This window comes from Peromyscus leucopus, chromosome 12 (assembly GCF_004664715.2).
Source record: "Peromyscus leucopus breed LL Stock chromosome 12, UCI_PerLeu_2.1, whole genome shotgun sequence".
NCBI lineage: Eukaryota > Metazoa > Chordata > Mammalia > Rodentia > Cricetidae > Peromyscus > Peromyscus leucopus.
Window position 1 is genome coordinate 38,477,762 of NC_051073.1, and position 16,877 is coordinate 38,494,638.

General features: G+C 37.4%; 2 protein-coding genes across 2 annotated transcripts; both read right to left on the reverse strand.

The window, feature by feature from the left end:
• Positions 1-4,953: 4,953 nt before the first annotated feature.
• LOC114687589 (olfactory receptor Olfr180) lies at positions 4,954-5,913 on the reverse strand. The gene has a single exon (XM_028862195.1). The coding sequence runs from the start codon at positions 5,911-5,913 to the stop codon at positions 4,954-4,956; it is 960 nt and encodes a 319-aa protein (XP_028718028.1).
• A 9,622-nt stretch (positions 5,914-15,535) lies between these two features.
• Positions 15,536-16,543, reverse strand: LOC114687590 (olfactory receptor 181). The gene has a single exon (XM_028862196.1). The coding sequence runs from the start codon at positions 16,532-16,534 to the stop codon at positions 15,581-15,583; it is 954 nt and encodes a 317-aa protein (XP_028718029.1). The 5' UTR covers positions 16,535-16,543; the 3' UTR covers positions 15,536-15,580.
• Between the last annotated feature and the right edge of the window lie 334 nt (positions 16,544-16,877).

The following is a 16,877-nucleotide window of genomic DNA, read 5'->3' on the forward strand; positions in this document are numbered from 1 at the left end:
GGAGTAAAATGGAAGAAAACAATTAGGGCAAAAATAAATAGAAAATGTAGTTCAGAGAGCAAAAAAAAAAAAACAACAAAAAAAAAAAAAAAAACTAGAAGCTTAATATTACAGCCAAGGCATAAGTGAGGCTATAATTCTTGAAAGATTGTTGCCAGTAAGGAGAGGCCTCTTGCTCTGCCTTAAACAATAAGAAAGGTTCACAGAAGTCAACACCATACTCAGCTAAATTTCCAAATTTTGAAACAGTGCCTAACAGTTTTCTTCTCCTAGAAAGGAACTGCATACAAAAGCTGCAGCTGATAAGATTCAAGGTGGCAAGGGTCCATCTTAAGCAGGCAGACAAACTTGGCACTTTCATCTACGTGGAACTGGTTTTGGAGGCATGAAAATTACAAGGGTGTGTGAGGGGAAGCATGGATTCTTCTTCCAGGGTGTTAGAGGTACGAGAGGACAGGCAATGTATGACAGGACTGGAGTTGTTTCAAAAAGGCCCTGAGAAGCCAGGACTCCAGGGTGGCTTTTGCTTGAAGCTGTGGAAGTGAAGACTGATTCTCACTGGCGGCTCTGAGGTGCTGGAGATGCCAGAGTCATGAGAAATCTGTCAAGGAGAGCTGTTTAAAAGAGTGTAGTTCATATGTTTCCATTTGTTTGGCTATTTGTCCCTGTGCTTTATCCAACCTTGGTTTCAACAATTCTCACATATAAACCCTCCTCTTTCTCACATATTAGACTCCAATCTGGGAGGAGGGGACTGGACCTTCCTGGACTGAGTCTATCAGGTCGATCTCAGTCCTCAGGGGAGACCTTGATCTGGAGGACGTGGGAATGGGGGGTGGGCTGGGGGGAAGGGGAAGGGGGCAGGAAGGGGAAGAACAAGGGAATCTGTGGCTGTTATGTAGAACTGAATAGTATTTTAAAATAAAATAAAATAATAAAAAAAGAGTGTAACTGGTCCAAGAGAAATGCATTTTTGAAGGCAGAGAATTTGGATTGTCAGAGTCATCTAAGCCTTTTAAAACTGAATCCTCAGACACTAGACATTGAGCTAAAGGATTTCTACATGCCCTCCTGGGTTTCTGCATTGCTTTGGCCACCATTTCATCACTATACCCCCACTTATTCCTTTGGAATGGGAATGTATACTCTGTGACAATGTGCATTAGAACTGTACAACTTGCCTTTTTATTTTATAGGGGTCATAGTTAAGAAATTGCCTTGAATCTCAAAAAAGACTTTGGATCTGACTTTTGACACAGTTAAAGACTACAGGGACTTTAAAACTGGAATAAATGCATTTTATATCATGCGATGGCCATTACCCCATGGGAGTCAGGGAGTAGCCCGTGCTGGTTTGAATGACAAATGTCCTTCAGTAGTTCATGTATTTGCAGTTACATGTCTCCATTGTTTACAGGCCCCCAGCTGGTGATGCTGTTTATGGATGTTATAGAACTTTAGAATTCGAATTTTGATGGAAGTGGGTTTTGAGAGACAGCGTTATCCTTTTCCAGTTTATTGTGTTTCCCAGTGTGCTGATGAAGTGTAATCAGCCCACTTCCTGCTCCAGCTGCCTGTTACTGTCCTGTCCCCATCATTATGTACTCTAGCCATATGGGAACATAAGCCAAAGTAAACTCTTTCTTTCACAATTTGCTTTGGGTTATGGTATTTGACCACATCAACAGGAAAGTAACTAATACAGTGACTTTAAAAAAGTATTTATATCATAATGAACAATACAGGTTTCTGTTTAGGTGAGCAGATGAAAATCCACTAGCATCTTGAAGTTCCTTCCAGAGTTATTGAGAATTGGTATAATTTTTCTCTTTTATCAGGTGATAAGGGAAAATAAATATATCAAAGAGAGAGGAAGAGTGAAAGAAAAGAGAGAGGAGAGAGAAGAGAAAGCTCTTAACTCAGTTTATTTCCATGAGGAGTGAAAAAGGACTTCTTTTTTAAAATAGTTTTATTTTATAATTAATTTAATTTACATATCAGCCACAGAGTCCCCTGTTCTCCATCCTCCCACCCCCAAGCCTTCCCCCAACCCCCCCATTCCCACCCCCTCCAAGGCAAGGTCTCCCCTGGGGAGTCAGCCCAGCCTGGTAGATTCAGTTGAGGCAGGTCCAGTCCCTTCCTCCCTGCACCAAGACTTTATTCATATAGTATTAGGTGATGTGTTTGTAAGCAAGGTAGAAAAAAATAAATGGCAGTATAGGAAATAAATGGTCTTGGTCATCTAGAAATGAAAGCAATAGGAAAAGGAAATCATTAATATGTTGATATTTACTAGAATATTTATCATAAATAAGTAGATTTTAATGAAATAAGTTATCAGCAAATAAGATATTGCTAGGGAGATACAATTATAAAATGCTCAGTAAGTTTCTTGAAAAGAGGGAAAAACTCATTTTGATGTTTTACATGTGAGTTCTTATTATCTTTTTTCATCTCCACATCCCTTAAAACTAATGAGTGAGAACTTCAGCAGACATTCCCTGATCAATGGCAGGTCTAGCAAGCCAGAAGAACAGGTAGGGCACACATGCACAGAACACTTTCATCCCCTCAGTGGTTCCCACAGACCCAATCTTTAGTTATCCCTGTCCTCCCCACTCCCCAATCCCATTGCTATGTGCCAGCCCCCTACTGGGGTGGACATTCCGTGCTCCAGTGCAGGTCAGCAGAACAGGCAGGAGAACTCAGGCAGAGACTGTAGTGCTGGACCAGAGACCATGTCAGCTGCCGGAACTGCAGATAAGCTGCCTGCCCATGGACTCCTCCACTCTTGGTTCCCCACACCTGATATTATACCCAGTGATGCTTCTCTTGCTCTTTGACTTGTCCTCCAGGCCCCAACTTGGGCGGAAACTACCTGCTGGACCAGAGGCTATGCCAGCTGCCAAAACTCTAGGTATGTGGACCTCCTCTACTCTTTTGGTGTGCCTCTAACAGTATCTCAATCCCACCTCCTCTCCTCATTATTGTGTCTTAGCTCCCAATTCAGGTGGAGAGCCTCTGCTCAAAAAGAGCCCATGACAGCTGCCAGAAGTGCAGCCCCCGACTTGAGCAGAGAACCCCTGTTCAGCCACAGCCCACATGGACCAGAAGACCAAAGAGGAAACAAAAACCAAGAAATAAAACACCTATTCAAATTAAAATCAAAACAAGAAAATAAAAAAAAAGTCCAAACATAACAAAAAGGTAACAAAAAAAGAAAAGAAAGAAAGAAGAAAAACAGAAGAAAAAACAAACCCCTGGAGTCCAATTTGTTTTGGCCAAGTCATGAGGCTTGCTCTGGAGTGTGGTGGATATGCTCAGTATGTGTTCTCTTTTTATTCACCCTTCAAGTACAGTTTATTTATGTTGGGATTTGTAGCCCTTCAGTGGAGTGTGGTTCACCAACCAGAGGCAACATTCTTAAAGGAAACTGACTCTCCCTCCTGCAGCAGCTATCAATCAGCATAGTTTCTCATCCAGGAGTGGGAATTTGTTTATACCTCCCTTCTCCACACTAGGATTCTGTCTGGGCTAACCTAGCAAGGAGTTTGTGCCTGCTGTCACGGTCTCTGGAAGTTCATATAGGCAGCTGCCCTGTTGACCCTGGAGGACACTGTTTCCTTGTAGTCACCCACTGCATCTGGCTCTTATAGTCTTCCTACCCCCTCTCTTACAATGGTCCAAGCCTTTGGAGGAGGGATGCAGTAGAACTTTTAATTAGGACTGAACATTCTGAAGTTTCTTATTCTCTGTACTTTGGCTCTGTGTGAGTCACAGTGTTCATCACATCTACTTCAAATAACAGCTTCTCTGATGAGAGTTGAGAGACCCATTAATCTGTGGGTACAACAATAAGTCATTAGGACTCTGTTTAATACTATGACCATCTAGTAGAATAATAGTAGTAGGGACTCCCTAAGGACATGTGACCTTGTCTATCCACAGGTTCTTGGCCCAGTGGTGATGATAGGTATGGATTTCTTCATTTTTGGGAGAAGGACTTAAATTCAATCAAAAAATGGGTGGTTACTTTCATGTTTAAAAGGTCTGTAGTCACATGATCATTTAAGTAAGAAAGATTTTATGTATACTTTTGTGCATGGTTTGTTCTATTTTTCAGTGTAAATAGTGAAAATATAGAGCAGAAACTTATAAGACCTCTTTGGGAAAATGCCTAATTCTGTTTCTATTTGGAGGATTTGCACATTACCCAAATTCCACATATCCAGAGGGAGGAATGTACCAGAAAGTATTGATAGTATATAAAAAACTCTCAGGAGCAAAGTTTCCAGATTCAATTTATTCTACTCAAAGAATAATTACTAACTTACTTAATCTGAGAAAATATGCTAAAATCTATGACTTTACATTATTGATATTCAAACAATCGATAATTTCATATTATATTTATAAAACAATATGTACTAAAAACTAGCAATTATACTCATGGTATAGTTTTTCTGTATTAGTTGTATTTGTTTTGCAGCATCACAATGTTTCTTTTTAAAGACTGAGCAGACAAAGAAAGAAATGACAGAAGAAAGAGGAAGAAAAGGAACAATTTCAAAATGATAATCACTCAGTTTTTGCGTGGAAATTTAAAAAGTTTCAAACAATGTAAAACTCACACAAAATTGTTCAGTTAACTAGACAATATTAATCAAAAGATACTCTTAAACATTTAAACATCTGATTTTGTGTGGTATTAATATACTGAAACAGTATATTGGAAAATCCCATGGGAGTAACAAGAGTAGATAAGACAGTTATTAAATTTACATTGACTTATTTGGGTTATATAACTTAGGTGAATAATTAACAAATTATTTTGAAATTATATTAGTGTACAGTTTAATAAATACAGTCTAATGATTTAGAGACTAATACTTTATATGTACAATTTTATTTTTTTATATTTCATATCCATAAAATCACTTTAATGAACTATAATTAGTGAGCTGTAGAAGTTGAGGATTTTTTAAAAGTATTGTAAGTGTTTATAACTTTCTTAACAGCATTTATTACCTCCTTATTTCTCAGGCTGTAAATAAAAGGGTTTAACAAAGGAATTATTATTGTATAAAATACAGCCACTGGTATATCTTTATTCCCTTCTTCAAATGGTCGAATATACATGAGAAGACAGATGTAGAATATAGACACAGAAAAAAAGTGGGATGCACAAGTAGAAAATGCTTTTCCTCTCCCATCCTTTGATTTCATCTTGAAAATAGTGAAAAGGATGCAGAAATAAGAGACCAATACAGTACCAATGGTAAATACTTGAATTGGCATTGAAAAAATATATATCATTAGTTCATTGATAAAAGGGTCTGTACAGGAGAGCCTATAGAGTGGAAGAATATCACAGAAGAAGTGATCAATATGATTTGATTTACAGAAAGTTAACCTTAAGAGACACCCTACATGAATCATAGAATGCAGATTACTGGCTATGAAAGTGGCTATACTCATCTGAATGGAGAGCTTCTTGGACATCATGGTGTGGTACTGTAGTGGGTTGCATATGGCCACATAACGATCATAGGCCATTGCTGCCAGAAGGAAGCAGTCTGCAGTTTCAGCAAAACAGAGAAAATAGAATTGTGCCATGCATTCATAGAGAGAAATCCTTCTGTCCACAGAAAAGAAGTTCTCTAGCATCTTGGGAGTGATAGCGCAGGAGCAGCAGGAATCCATGAGAGCCAAGTTGCCCAGAAAGATGTACATGGGTGTGTGAAGACGGCGTTCCATGTAGATCAAGGCCACCAGTCCGAGATTCCCCACCATGGTCACCAGATAGATGGCAAAGAACACCAGGAATAGAAGGGTCTTCAGGTCTGGGTGATCTGAGAATCCTACCAGGATGAATACTGTTGTCAAAGAGTGATTTATCTTCTCCATTCTCATTTCTCTGATGAGACAATAATTATGAAATTTGATTGATATTATGTGCAGAATATGTCTAAGTCTCCCTCTCTAGTTACAGTGAGCAGGTGAGGATATCTTCAATTTACCTTAGCTGTCCCCTGAAATATGTCATGGTAAGTTAAGTCATATGAGAAGAAACCACACATAGATTGTACATATAAGTATAGTCTTGAGATTTCTGTTTAACTCTTAGATGCTTCACATGGATTATTATATGTCATTGTACAAATTAATGGTCAGTGTATGTGATTTTCTATTTTTCCATATCTAAAGAATCTTGGTTGTGTACTTTTTAAAAAAAAATCTATAGGGTCAATGTGATCTTTAAAAATAAATGTCCCTGTAAATATTTTAGTGACTAATTTATAAAAATGTCATAGAATTAGTTTGAAAATATTTTTTTGTCTTAGTTATCTTTTCCTAGTAGGATTATTGTGGGATATTTTAAATGAAGGCTCAGTTAACTTTTTAAGTTTGGATAAGATTGTATAACATATTTTTCTCTTAAAATTATTTTTCTATTGATTTTAATATATTTGGGAACTCACTTTATCTTGTTTGATAAATTTCCAAAGAATTATCCCTGTATCCTAATATTCTCTGTGCAGTTTCTAGTGTTTAGCATGTATTCTTCATCCTGAGTCTTATGGACAAGGTGTCTGTTCACAGTGTACACTCTGACATGATAAATGTCTGCTGTGTACCCGCCAATGTTGTCAGGATGAGGCAATGTTTTCCTATTGTTTAGTTGAATAAAGGTTTTTTTTATTTATATGATTAGTTAAACTTTAAATTCTTTTCCTCCTGATCCATATGTTAGAATTCAATAACCACCCAAATTTATTAGATTTTAGTTTGTCAAGTGTAACAATGAAATATTTAAATCCAGAAACAACATGTATTTTTACTGTTATAATCATTTTGTTTCCCTAGAAATTGCTACAACTCTTTGGCTTTAATAGAGCTTAAAAGGATATTTTTAAGAACAGAATACATAGTTATTTAAATAGCATTGCTTTAAAACCACACTTTATGCTTCCCCAAATACACCTTCCCACCGCCTGAATAACCTTTATTCTAGAATAGAGTTCAGCATTTTTTGTAGGCTTAACTTTGTGTGCCTTTGCTATTGTTACTTTTATTCTGTGGCCTTCAATGTAATAAACTGAAATCATGAGTATTGCAATGAGGAAAAAAATAGAAGCCAATAATAAACCCTGGTAAGAAAAACTCCATTTAAGCAATCAATATAGATGGCCTGAGCTATTTGGGGCCACTTGAATGCAACCCACTTGGTGGTCAGAAGTTTTCCTTGCACTGATCCCCTTCCCCGCCTCAGGACCTGAACCAAAGCTGAGACTAGGCCACTGCACATAGTTATTCAACTAATATGAAATACTTTTACTACCCATCCTAGAATTATTTTTTCAGAGTTGCAGATAGCTTATCTGAGCTCAGAATGGACAGAATAACCTACTTACTTCTTCATTCTGTCTTTTCAGTATATCTTCAGTTTGGAGACAAACTAAACATAAGTAGATAAAGTGTAAAAAATGAATGCTGAAGTATTTTAGATTTGTTTCTCCATATTTAGAAATGAATCTGAAACTCATCCACACACTGTGAGCTCACTACCCATCATACTATATAGCCAAATAGAGTCACCTGATGCTTACAGAGGCCTTAAAGCATTGGGGAATAATTTATGAGAATCTAGGACATCTCTCTCTCTCTACTCATAGGTCAGTGACAATTCTAAAGGGAGTTACTTGGCATTAACATTAGGTATTTCTGCAGAGACTCTAGTTGGAGAGGCTGGTTCCCAAAACACCATTAAACCAAACACCGTAATTAAAGGTAAGAGAAATGAGATTTTGAGGTTAAATCTAGTAGACATGAATAAAGTTTTCCTTAACACCACCTTTACTGTTCACATATTTGATTGCTTGTGCCTCATTGATCTTACATGGAATTGATATTGGGCCAAGAAACAACATGGACCACTTGGTAACAAACAAACTTGAAAAGAAATTTGGATTTCTGGATAAGACAACGAAACCTTGTGCAATCAACTGGCATTACATTATTTTCTTTCACAACCTACAGTGAAAGTGACCATATCCTAAAGGTCATTTTTGTAAGCACTTCTGACATTGTTTTCTTTAGCAACATTTATGTGTTGAGGAACAGAATTTTACGTAAAGTTGGTGTGTGCAAGGCTGTGCTCATGTATTCAATTCCATGATAAATTTACATCTATGAAAGTATCACCATGATCATAAGCTAACATTTTAGTGAAACTCCTACTCAAATTCTTTCTCAGAAATAGATGTTATTTTGTGCACAAGAAATGGTTTTGGCTCTTTATTATTCTCCATGCCACTATCCTTAGTCTACACTCATTACCTTGGTTTCCTGAGAGTTTCATGGACTGGAAATTTAACATCATTTATGACTTTATTTATCATCATTCAATATTAAGTATCCACCTCCAGGATTATAGTCACCATTTCTCTTTCTTGTATTAGATTTCAAATGAGAACATTTAATCTTAAATGCCCTCTTAGATGTATTTATATATCTAAATAATTTTAGCCATCATATAAAGTCTGATTCCTACTTCAAATAGATTATCATTTTCTTTTCTTTTTCTTTTCTTTTTTCTTTTTGGTTTTGTGAAATAAGGTTTCTCTGTTTAACAGTCCTGGATGCTCTGGAACTCACTTTTGTAAACCAGGCTGGCCTTGAACTCACAGAGATCTGCCTGTCTCTGCAGGCAGAGGTTATGAAGACACATGCCTTAATTCTTTCAAACAAGTCTCGTCCTAAGTCTGTCCTGCAACCCCCAGTGGTCCTAATGTCTCCACCTCCTCAACTTCACTGTGCTAGGGCTACAGGTAGCATGGCCAACTTGAAGTTTTTCACTTGGTTATTAGAGATGCAATGTGGGTCCTTGATGAAGCTTTCTGATGGCATTTTCCATTAAACTTTTATTTCACTGAGATTTTTATTTTAAAGATTTCATGTCTTTTTGGCAAATTTTTCTCAAAGACTTGATGATGCCTTGCCATTTTGTATATTCTCTAACTGGCATGTTTTCTGAAGTTCAGCACTGCCTATTTGGCATGATTATCTTTTTAACAAGCACACTTCTCTCTCCAGAAGTTCTAACTGTGACTCAGAATGGAGAAACTGGTTAACAGTAAAGACATACAACTAAGCTGGGTGTTCAAATATACCCAAGAAACAGTTGGAAATGGGAACTGTGCACTCTGAAAAGATGAGAAGGCAAGGCCATAGATAATGGAGTCTCAAATTTAGGCTTTCTATTGCTGTGAAGATACACCATGACCAAGGCAACTCTTTTTTTGTTGTTTGTTTGTTTGTTGGGACAGTGTTTCTCTGTGTTGCTGTGGTACCTGTCCTGGATCTCGCTTAGTAGACAGGCTGGCCTAGAACTCACAAAGATCTCCCTGGCTCTGCCTCCCAAGTGCTCGGGTTAAAGGCATGAACCACTGCCTCCTGGCCCAAGGCAATTCTTATAAAGGAACACATTTAATTAGGGCTAGCTTAGAGTGTCAGAGGTGTAGTCCGTTATCATTACAGCAGCATGTAGGCAGATGTGCTGGAGAAGCTGAGAGTTCTGCACCTGGATCCACATGCAGCAGGAAGAGAATGCCACAGAGGATGTGCCTTGAGCTTTTAATACTTCAAAGCCCACCCTTAGTGACACACCTCCTACCACAAAAACCACAACTACCCCAAGAAGGCCAACCTCCTAACAGTGCCATAGGGAGCTATGGCCAAGCATTCTAACATATGAATATATGGTGGCCATTCCTATTCAAACCACTGCATTCTTCTCCCTGGCACCCACTGGCATATGGCCAAAACATAATACAAAAATGCATTTAGCCCAAATTCAAAAGTCCCCACAATCTATTTATAATAAGTTCAGTATTGTATAAAAGTTAAAAGTTCAAAATCTCTTCTGAGACTCATGTAATCTAACTGTAATGCCCTTTTAAAGTAAAAATGAAAAAGCAGATCTCATAATTCCAACATATAATGGCATAAGACATATGTTACTCTTCCAAAAGAGAGGAAAAGGGAACACAATGAGGGAATACTGGACCAAAGCAAAGCACAAAACCATCTGGATGAATTCCAAACTCTGCATCTCCATGTCTGATGTCAAAGCATTCTTCAGATCTCCAACTCCTTTCAGCTTTGTTGACTACAACATACTTTTTTCTCTTGGGATGGTTCCACTGCCTATTAGCCGCTCTCCTTGGCAGGTATCCAATGACTCTGGCCTCTCCAACATCTTGGGGTCTCCATGGTAACCCACACTTCACCTGCACAGCTTCATCCATGGCCTCACTAAGCCTCCATGAAGAGATACCCTGACACATGCCTGGCCTCACAGGCTTTCCTTAGTTGAGGAGGAAGATTCAATAACCCCTTTCTACTATCCTTTACCTCTAAAGCCAGAGCCATATGGCAGAAACTGTCAAGTTCTGCTACTTGCTGGGGCTGGAACATGGCCCCCTCTTTCAAATACATCTTTACCAGCTTTCCATTTTCAAAGATTTCCTTCACTGCCTAAGCTTGGCTGTCCTGGAATGCTCTATAGACCAGGTTGGCCTAAAACTTAAATATCTGCTTGTCTCTACCTCCAGAGTGCTGGGATGAAAGGAGGCATGAGCTACCACACCCAGACCAAAATGTTAATTCATTTTCACAACTTGGAAGCTTAATTGTGTGGGATTGTTTCTTGAGGTCACCACTCCCTTCATTCTATCTAGCACCAGGCTTTAATCTGTTTATCTCATTGAACACAGAATTCATCTCCATTCCACTTCCTGGTGCACTTTTTATCCTCAAATTGTACATTTTGTAACTTTCCTTGGTCAGTTTGCTCCTTTTCATTATAGGCCTTTGAAAAAATGAACACTAATGACCCCATGACAGAGTCAGTACTAGCCTGTTTTGAAATTTATGCCAACGCAATTATCCAAAACTCTTCAATTCAGCCTCAGGCAAACTTTTCAGACAAGGGCAAAAAACAGCCACATTCCTCCCCAAAATATCACAAGAATAGTCTCTAAGCCTCATACTAATATTCTTATCCTCTGAAACCACTTGAACCAGGCCCCTACTGTTCAAATCAACCTCAGTACCATTGTCTTCCATGCTCCTACAAGGATGGCCCATTAAGCTCTACTAAAGCATTCCACTGCTGTCCTAATCCAAACTCCTCAAATCTACATTCCTCTAAACAAAAGTATGGTCAGGTCTATCACAGCAATACTGCAGTCCCTGGTAACAACTTCTGTCTTAGGGTTTCTACAGCTGTGAAAGGACACTATGAATACAACAACTCTTATAAAGGAAAATATTTAATTTAATTGGAGCTGGATTATAGTTTCAGAGATTTAGTCCATTATCACCATGGTAGAAAGCATGGTGACATGCAGGCAGACATGGTGCTGGAACATGAGAAGTTCTACATCTGGGTTCACAAGCAACAGGAAGAGAATGCCACACTATGTGTGGCTTGAGTTTCTGAGACCTCAAATCTACCTCCTGATGACATACCTCTTCCAAAAGAGCCACACATACTCCAACAAGGCCACACTTCCTAATAGGGCCACTCTCTGTGGCCAAGCATTCAAACACGTGAGTCTATGGGGGGAGGGTTCATTCCTATTTAAGCCACCACAAAGGCAAAACAATGAAGTTTAAAATTAAGAATATAATAATATGACACAAAAAAAGCAAAAGGGGAGATAAAACAAGGTGAGGACAGCCAAGACTGTGGAATGAAAATACCAAAATAATAGTGAGAGAAAGCAAACAAAAATTTTTTAAAATTAAGAATAATTACCAACATTCCTTTATAAGAATCTAGAGTAGAAGACACTTTGATTCTTTCTCTCAAGATACTAGTTCTGAAGTTTACAAGGAACAGGAATGGAGGTGGCCTAAGATGCTGCTTCAGTGTTCCAGATGTGTTAACCCAAAGAAGCATCCATGGATGCTGGGCCTTGCTCTGCTTTGCCTGCCTTGCCCATGAATAAAGACAACCACCACAACGGGGATGAGCTTGTATTTCCAAATGTGAGCCTGGCAATGCAGTGAGTAGAAAAGCAATCTTAAATCCATTCCTGCCAGCCATGACAGAGGAAGAGCCTTTTGATATTCTCTCAAGGCAGAGGCATTTGGCCTAAACAAAGATGTGAGCAATGCTTGAAGAACACATGCTTTGCTACCCAAAGTCTCTGGGGCTCTGTGTGCTGGGTGACAAAACCAAAGCAATCTGCATTGATGGAACAGGCTGCAAGGATTGAGTGATCCTCATTGTCTAGTCATGCCAGTCTCTGCCACAGGCCTCTCTACTACCCACCCATAGTTCAGTTCATTCATCTTCCTGGACATTGAACCTTTATTCCCAAACAGAAGCACCCTCTACTTTCCTCTGTAAAAGAGCTCCACTTCCTGCTGCATAGATCTATGATTCTGCATCCAAGTTTCTACTGGCTTCCTGACTTCACACTAAAACTGTGTATGGTCCCATGCCTTGATACTAAACAGCAGAAGAGATATAAAAATACATCTGGTTCTGACCCCTCCACCCTAGCTATGCATTTGTCAGTAAAACACCCACCTTAGCGCCAGTGAGCAAGCTAGCAACCAGGGAATTCCTTTTCCTGTGCCTTCTTGTTGCAGAGAGAAATTTCAGGTCTCCCATTATTATTCACTTTACAAATCATGGCTTCTGCTGTGGTGGCACTGAGAGAGACCTTCCTTTCTCTTTTGCTTGTGGCTCAGCTGAGGGGAGATGTTGACTGGGGGAGTGGGAGTGCCCTTCCTGCTGTGTTCCAGTGCTAATGTCAGGTTCTTTTTGCTTTTGAAAACCTGTACTGTCTGCTGTTTATTGTTCTCATATGGCTTTCTGCTCAAGGCTATTGTTTCTGTCCCCGCAGCATCACACCTTTATTCCCCCAATCCATGGAGATGCCAGAATGTGTTGTGTGTCTCTAACATGGCATATTCTTTCTCTCAAATATTTTTCATAATTACTGATCTGATATTAAAATATTTCCACAATTTATGATACTCCTCCCTCTATGGAATAAGTCATATAAGGTCTCTCTCTTTAAATTTTATGTATATTTGTTTTTTACTTTCTAATGAATGGTATGGAAAGGAAATAGACAACTTCCATTAGTGAAACCAAGCATCCTTACTTTTAGTCAAACAAGCTAAGCTATGAACAACAGCAGTAAGTCATGTTGATGCAAGTACCCTTAAGGGAACAAGCATACTTAAATTCTATGATAATCTATTCCAAAAAGATAAATCTAATGATGGAAAAATATGAGAAAGATCCAAATAAGAATGATATAAGATGTGTGGGCAGAACTCTTCTCAATGTCAAGATCATCTACGACAAGGACAGTCTAAAGCCCTGCTACATTGCATAGGAAATTAAGCAGAGTTGACAACTAAAGGCAAGCTGACTTCTTAAACTGAATCATGAGCAGAAATATGACATTAATGGAAAAATGCATTAAAATTCAAAATGGAGCCTACAGATAATAGTATTGTATTAATGTATTAACATCAAACTCTGTATTATCAATTTGTTTGTTCACAATCTAATGCCATTAATAACAATGTTATCATGCATGGGGGAAAGGCTAGGAGGCCTCAACCCTCTACAAAGAAACCACAAGCAACTATGAAGTGCTGAGAATGTGGAAAACAGTTTCACCCAGATAAGAGTAATGGTAACATTTGGTTACCATTACATGATGGTCATTCCTAAAAACATACATGCAAGTAATGTTATACAGACTGAAAAGGTTGGATTTACATATTTAGGAATGTATATGTGTGTTGAATATGCATTTATATATACAAATATGTATACCTATGCATATATATACATATATGCATAAACACATTTGTGTGAAATAACAATTAATGAAAAATGAGGCCACAAATTTGAAGTTAAAAACTTCTAGCTTATGTATCTACTAATCTAATATAAGCTGAGGAAATGAGTAAAAGAATCTAAAAATTTATATGATTTATATAATATTAATAATTTCATGATATTAATAAAAATATTCTGAAGGAAGGCAACTAAGCTTATACAGTAGGTTTTCTCTATTACTGTATTTGCTTTACAAAAGGGGGAAAGAAGAGAAGGAAACATTTCTGAAAAAAGTTAATGCCTAGAAAATTTAGATTTGAACATTCTGGAAAAATAACACAAAATTTTCTCCATTAGCTAAATAAAATTAACTAAAGAATATTGCACATTAAACCATTCAATTTTTGGATTATATTAGTTTACTGAATTTGAAATTACAGTACTAAAGAAAAATTTCATGAGAATAGTGAAAGGATAGAACAGTTCATTTTTTCTTTTTTTTAGTGTTAATCATTTAATGTTCAAAGGAGCATTATATTATATTAATATATAATAGACAATCTATTTGAAAACACAATTAATTACACTTTGCAAATTTTTTTCACTTAGAAATATTCTTACATTTCTCTAAAAATATATGTAATCAGATGTTAATTGAGCACGAATTTCATTGAAAATAATGCAAAACAAATGCAGAACACCTGGGAACTTGATAAATAGACCATACAACATCCACACAATGGGGTACTGTCATATTTGCTAAAAAGAAATTTTGTATGTACTAAAACAAACGATTATCAATTTAACCTTTTAGGTTCAATGTCAAAAACAAACAATTATCCACTACAGTTTAACTGTATGACATATATAGTAACAGTCATCAGAAACTTCCATCAGAAACAGTCAGAAGCATGGTGAAGATTTGTTTTGTACTAAAACAAGCTGCAAGGAGAGAATAATTAAAACCTATAGAAGAATATACAATTTTTTTCCATACAACAAATTTATTTGAGGATTTTCCTGTTACAAAGATAGTAGTGTATCGATAAATGCAACTGACCAACATGACACTCAGATATAAATTTCTAGTACTACATAGTCATTCCATTGTTTTCTTTATACAAATTCAGTCAAAGCTTTACTTAAAGTTCACCTTTAATCCATGAGTAAGCATTATTCAAAACCTAGTATTTTTCATTAGATAAAAGCTTATTCTAACTATCAGGAATATTGTACATATTTTTGCAAAGACTCTCCCATCACCAAATAGGTGTCTAAATTTTGCAGATAAATGCTCCTGGTGCTATTAAATGATATTCAATTAATTCCCATCCTGGTTTTATTCTATTTATTTTAAACCTCTCCTCCCATAAGATTGTGCAAAATTTCACTTATACTCTAAGTCATGTATGACTTCAGCTTGAGACATCCATTTGGTGGCCCCTCAGCCTTTGGTTCATAGTTCATGTGTTTCCATTTGTTTGGCTATTTGTCCCTGTGCTTTATCCACTGCTGGTGGGAATGCAAGCATTTTTTTTCTTGTTATATAGTTCAGATTAATAGTTGACAAATTATTTTGGAACTGTATTTGTATGCTGTTTAATAAATACAGTCCAATGATTTGAAAATTAACACTTTATATAAACCACATTTTCAATTTTCTGTATTTCATATTCATAAAGTTATTTTAATGAGTTAAAATTAATGTACTGTAGATGCTGAAGAGTTTTTTAAAATACTATACATTTTCATAACTTTCTTAACAGCATTTAAAACCTCCTTATTTCTCAGACTGTAAATAAAAGGGTTTAACAAAGGAATTATTATTGTATAAAATACAGCCACTGGTATATCTTTATTACCATCTTCAGATGGCCCAATATACATGAGAAGGCAGATGTAGAATATTGACACAGAAAGAAAGTGGGATGCACAAGTAGAAAATGCTTTTCCTCTTCCATCCTTCGATTTCATCTTGAAAATAGTGAACAGAATGCAGAAATAAGACACCAAGATAGTGGTAATGGTAAAGACTTGAATTGGCATTGAAAAAATATATATCATTAGCTCATTGATAAAAGGGTCTGTACAAGAGAGCCTATAGAGTGGAAGAATGTCACAGAAGAAATGATCTATATGATTTGATTTACAGAAATTTAATCTTAACAGACAGCCTGTCTGAATCATGGAATGCAAGTTGCTGGCTAGGAAAGTGGCTATACTCATTTGAAAGGAGAGCTTCTTGGACATCATGGTGTGGTACTGCAGTGGGTTGCATATGGCCACATAACGATCATAGGCCATTGCTGCCAGAAGGAAGCAGTCTGCAGTTTCAGCAAAACAGAGAAAATAGAACTGTACCATGCATTCACAGAGAGAAATCCTTCTGTCCACAGAAAAGAAGTTCTCTAGCATCTTGGGAGTGATGGTGCAGGAGCAGCAGGAATCCATGAGAGCCAGGTTGCCCAGAAAGATGTACATGGGTGTGTGAAGACGGCGTTCCATGTAGATCAAGGCAACCAGCCCAAGATTTCCCACCATGGTCACCAGGTAGATGACAGAGAACAGCAGGAAAAGGAGGATCTTCAGGTCTGGGTGATCTGAGAATCCAAGCAGGATGAACTCTGTTGTCAAAGAATGGTTTTCCTTCATCATTCCTGATCTGTGCTGAGACAAAATTATAAAATAATTCAGCTGCAATTACAAGCAGAATTCATCTAATTACCCAGCTCTAATTACAATATGAATGTAGAAAAACTTATCACATCATCCTCTCCTGTCTCCTGAAGAGCAGCATATCTAGCTTAGGTCATTGTGCAAAGTTACCCATAGATAGTGCACAAGGGGCTGTGTCCTGAAATGGCTGTGGAACTCCTAGAGTGAAACTCAGCTGCATGAGCTAGCCTGTACCCAAGAACAAATTCATGGTCTGTCAATTGCTATTTCCCATCTTGAAAGGTTTTTTGTTTGTTTGCTTGTTTGTTTGTTTTGCTTTGTT